Raw genomic sequence first — 3,811 nt, forward strand, 5'->3', positions numbered from 1 at the left:
GGGATGAGGAAGGTCATGACATTATGAAATCTATGTTTTATTGAAATGCAGCAGAAAGTGTACTATTCACATTGAAAAATATACATGTCCCAAATAACAACACATCAATGAATAATTGCACAAGTACAGTATCTGTCAAATACATAAAATATAAGCAATAATAGTACGTTTCTAACATTGATTCATAAAAATCATAAAAAGTAGACCACAACATTGTCATTATATGACACAAATAAATTAATATAGCACAGCAACAATCATAAAACCACCATTCGTTGTATAACTTGACTGACTGCCTGGATCATTGTGTTCTTCTTATATCTTAAAATATATACATTTCCTTTTCAGTGTTCAGCTCCCTCTTTGTCAGGTGACTGTCTGGAATGAGACACGTTCGTACAGAGACAGGGGCTACCTGAGCAGTTTGATGAGTTCCTCCAGCTTCATGGCAGTCTTCAGTTCCCCCTGGACCTTCAGTCTCCCACTGGTGTAGGCTGCAAACGGGCGCAGGCTGCCCTCGAACATAGCCAACAGGTCCCCGTCACTCATACTCAGAGTGACGTCTGGCTCCTGTTCTGGTGAGCCTGCTCCAGCATCACCACTACCTGTAGATGAGGAGGAGGCAAAGACACTGTTACAAGACTGCACAGATGGTCAGTCAAGAGCAGAAAAATGCCATGCCTATGGGATCCACTGAGATCCAACTTGGAAAGTGTTCGAATTCTCCACCACCAAGGGGCCGGTTTCACAGACAAGGCTTAAGCCTAGTCCTGGACTAAATCACACTTTCAATGTCAAATCTCCATTGAAGATGTTTTTTAGTCTAGGATTAGGCTTAAGCCTTGTCTGTGAAACCGGTCCTAAGAGTACTTACTAAACACATTTACATCCTACACAAAATAATACACTCTGTATTTATCTCCTGTTTAGAAATACAGTGGGGGAAATAAGGATTGAACACATCAACATTGTTTGTTCGTTTGTTTTTGTTTTGTTCTTTATTGATCTTTGTTTTGTTCTTTATTGATCTCTTTATTTAGTTCTGTCATTTTAATATTTTTCCTTGATTTATTTTTTCATTAACTGTTAATCAAATTTTATGGCCAAGGGAGACGCTCAATAAACCCCTCAGGGTTTCTTGTCTACCTTGCACATACTCTACCTATGATGTAAAAAAAAAAAAAGAAGAAGATGTTTCAAAAAAACTAAATAAAAAACTAAATACCAAAGTCTGTTGCGAATTTCACTTGAATAGGCTCATTGGAAATACATTTACAGGACAAAATGTTGATGTGTTCAATACTTATTTCCCCCACTGTAAATGCAGCTCACCTTGGCTCAGATCCACGTAGTAGCTGTGGTGCTGTCCGTCTGTGGAGCTGATGTGGAACTGGAAGCAGGCCCCCACCTGGCTGACCAGTGTCTCTGATAAGAGCAGCTTCACCACCCCAACCAGCTCTTCCACCGAGCTGGGCCTGCTCTTGCTCTCTGCCTGGGGAGCACTGCTCTGCTCATCTGTGAAGCTCACGCTATCCTCTAAGGACACACACACACACACACACACACACACACACACACACACACACACACACATACACATACACATAACAACACAGCCTCGGCCAGGGAGACACAACAAAGAAGATATGACCAGAGGACAGGGTCGTTGTTCAGTAGCACACAACATAGTGCCCCACCGAACACAACGTAGTGTGGGGTGTTGTGTGTTACCTGTCCTGGGCTGGGGAATACCACTGTTCCCTAGGAAGTGCATGGCCAGCTGTTGAAGAGGGCCAGCGAGGCCCTCCAGTCCAGGCACAGAGGGTGGCATGATGAGGGTTCCAGAGGAGCAGTCGTCTGGTCCCTTCAGCACCGAGGCCACCGTCAGCTCTACCCTGTCCACCTCCAGCCCCCAGGGGCGAGTCATCTCATTGATGTCCATCTGTAGTCAAGGGAATTAGTGAAGACACTATCACTACTAATGCATCGTTCCCATTTCTCCACCCTTCTTCCCTAGTGTGCATTGCACGTGTCTGCACTCCCCCACATTGATTTGAATGAGACTGGACTGGCATAAAAGCTCATGCTTAAACCAATCTTATACTGTTGAATCCATGTGGAAAAGTGGAAAAGTGCACAAGTGCATACTTCATGAGTAGGGTGGAGAAAGGTGGCACAGGCTGCATATCTTTACTTCCACCGTGCAAGAGATGATGTGAAAGGTCATGGTTCCTTACTGCTAAGTGGCTGGGTCATGATTGTCACTTACCCCGAGATACTCTCCCAGTTTGACCCTCTCTGTCTGGATCTCCTTGATGGTCTTCTTGCCCAGGCAGTGGGTCATGGCTTTATGGGCTGTGAGGCGGGTCGAGGCATTCAGGTCCTGGACCGACACCACAGACATGACCGGGCTCCAGATCCGGAACTGGATATCTGCCCCCACTGCCACCAGACCACCGTCCCTCGTGTTCACCTAGTGCAGCAGAGAAGGGCTGTCAGTAAATATCATACCAGGAAACACAACAGATACCCCCTGTGGTGGTGCAAGGTAGTAAGTGAATGAAGGAACTGGATGTGTGAGCCGAGGGTTGAAATTGACTGTGAGCAGCATAGGAATCCAACTTTGTAGCATCAGGAATAGGTCATGTGCAATGGTTTGAATAGATAATCTCCACTGTCCTCCTTACTAATCTAGAGATGGCCACAGTGATGTTGGATGGGGGTGACAGTGTAATGATGGCACACAAACGTGTTGGTTTACCTGACAGGGAGGGATGTTGAAAGCGCGAGTGCGCAGGTCTACTCTCTGCCACTGGTCTATGAGAGGCAGCACTAGCACCACCCCAGGGCCCTTCGGAGGACGAACCCGACCCAGACGGAACACCACAATCCTCTGGTAGTTTGTCACTACCTATTGGCAAGACATTTGATTTTTGTCATCAGATCACGCATTATCACAATCAACATCATCATCATCGTCATCATCATTGTCCTTCTCTTCAACATCAATCAATCAACCAACTGTCTATCGTCACTTTATTTTGTTGTTTGCGAGCTGCTGTAACGCCTCAATTTCTCCTCAGGGATCAATAAAGTAACTATCTATGTAGTGTATGTGTGTAAGCTTCAAATTCATGAGTAAAGATGTTCACTGAGATTTCAGAATGGAGTCGACTTACTTTCAGGACAAACCATCCTGATATAGGGAAGGAGATGAAGGTGACCACATACACCAGGAAGGTAACGATCAGGTTGCAAATCCAGGACACCCATCCTTGAGAGGTGTCTTGGGAGATCGAAAAATGTTGTTATATATGTTGAACATACATTTAATTTCCTGTCAAACAGTTTAGCATAGCTACGTGCTACTGGAGGGGCCAAGTCATTCGTTTTGTACGAGTCTGAGGCTCAGTTTGTATGCATGGTTTAGTCAGCTGTCAGATGCACTGACCTCAGATCAGGTGGGTTGAAGACGAGGAAGCTGTTAGACTTGATTTCGAACCAATACATACCAGTGAAATCGTTGTCAGCGACTTTGGGTATGTAGTCAAACGAATGTCCTTTGTGCTGGAACTGTGTTTGTACAAAGCTTTCTGTAGCCACAAACAACCCAGGCCTGGCAGGGGTCGAGTCTCTCTGGGGAAGAGACTCATATTGATATCCAGACGATTTACTAAACATTGTCTTATAAACAACCTCGCTAAATAACTTCACTATCTGTTACGTTGTCAACATAATCATGGCATTATACAGGTAAAATAGTGCTGGTCGAGATCTAAGGATTTATTATCATCTCTACGCAGCCAGTACT

At 44.8% G+C, this 3,811-nt stretch overlaps 1 protein-coding gene across 1 annotated transcript; it reads right to left on the reverse strand.

Annotated features, from left to right (window-relative positions):
• Positions 1-3,811, reverse strand: stoml1 (stomatin (EPB72)-like 1). The gene is made up of 7 exons (XM_080538762.1): positions 3,513-3,811; positions 3,180-3,286; positions 2,762-2,911; positions 2,270-2,473; positions 1,732-1,942; positions 1,333-1,536; positions 1-605 (listed from the first exon to the last, which is right to left on the reverse strand). Exons 1-7 carry the CDS (start codon positions 3,679-3,681, stop codon positions 412-414), a joined length of 1,239 nt encoding a protein of 412 aa, XP_080394888.1. The 5' UTR covers positions 3,682-3,811; the 3' UTR covers positions 1-411.

Source organism: Nansenia antarctica (assembly GCF_963989245.1).
Source record: "Nansenia antarctica genome assembly, chromosome: 9".
NCBI classification, from domain to species: domain Eukaryota; kingdom Metazoa; phylum Chordata; class Actinopteri; order Argentiniformes; family Microstomatidae; genus Nansenia; species Nansenia antarctica.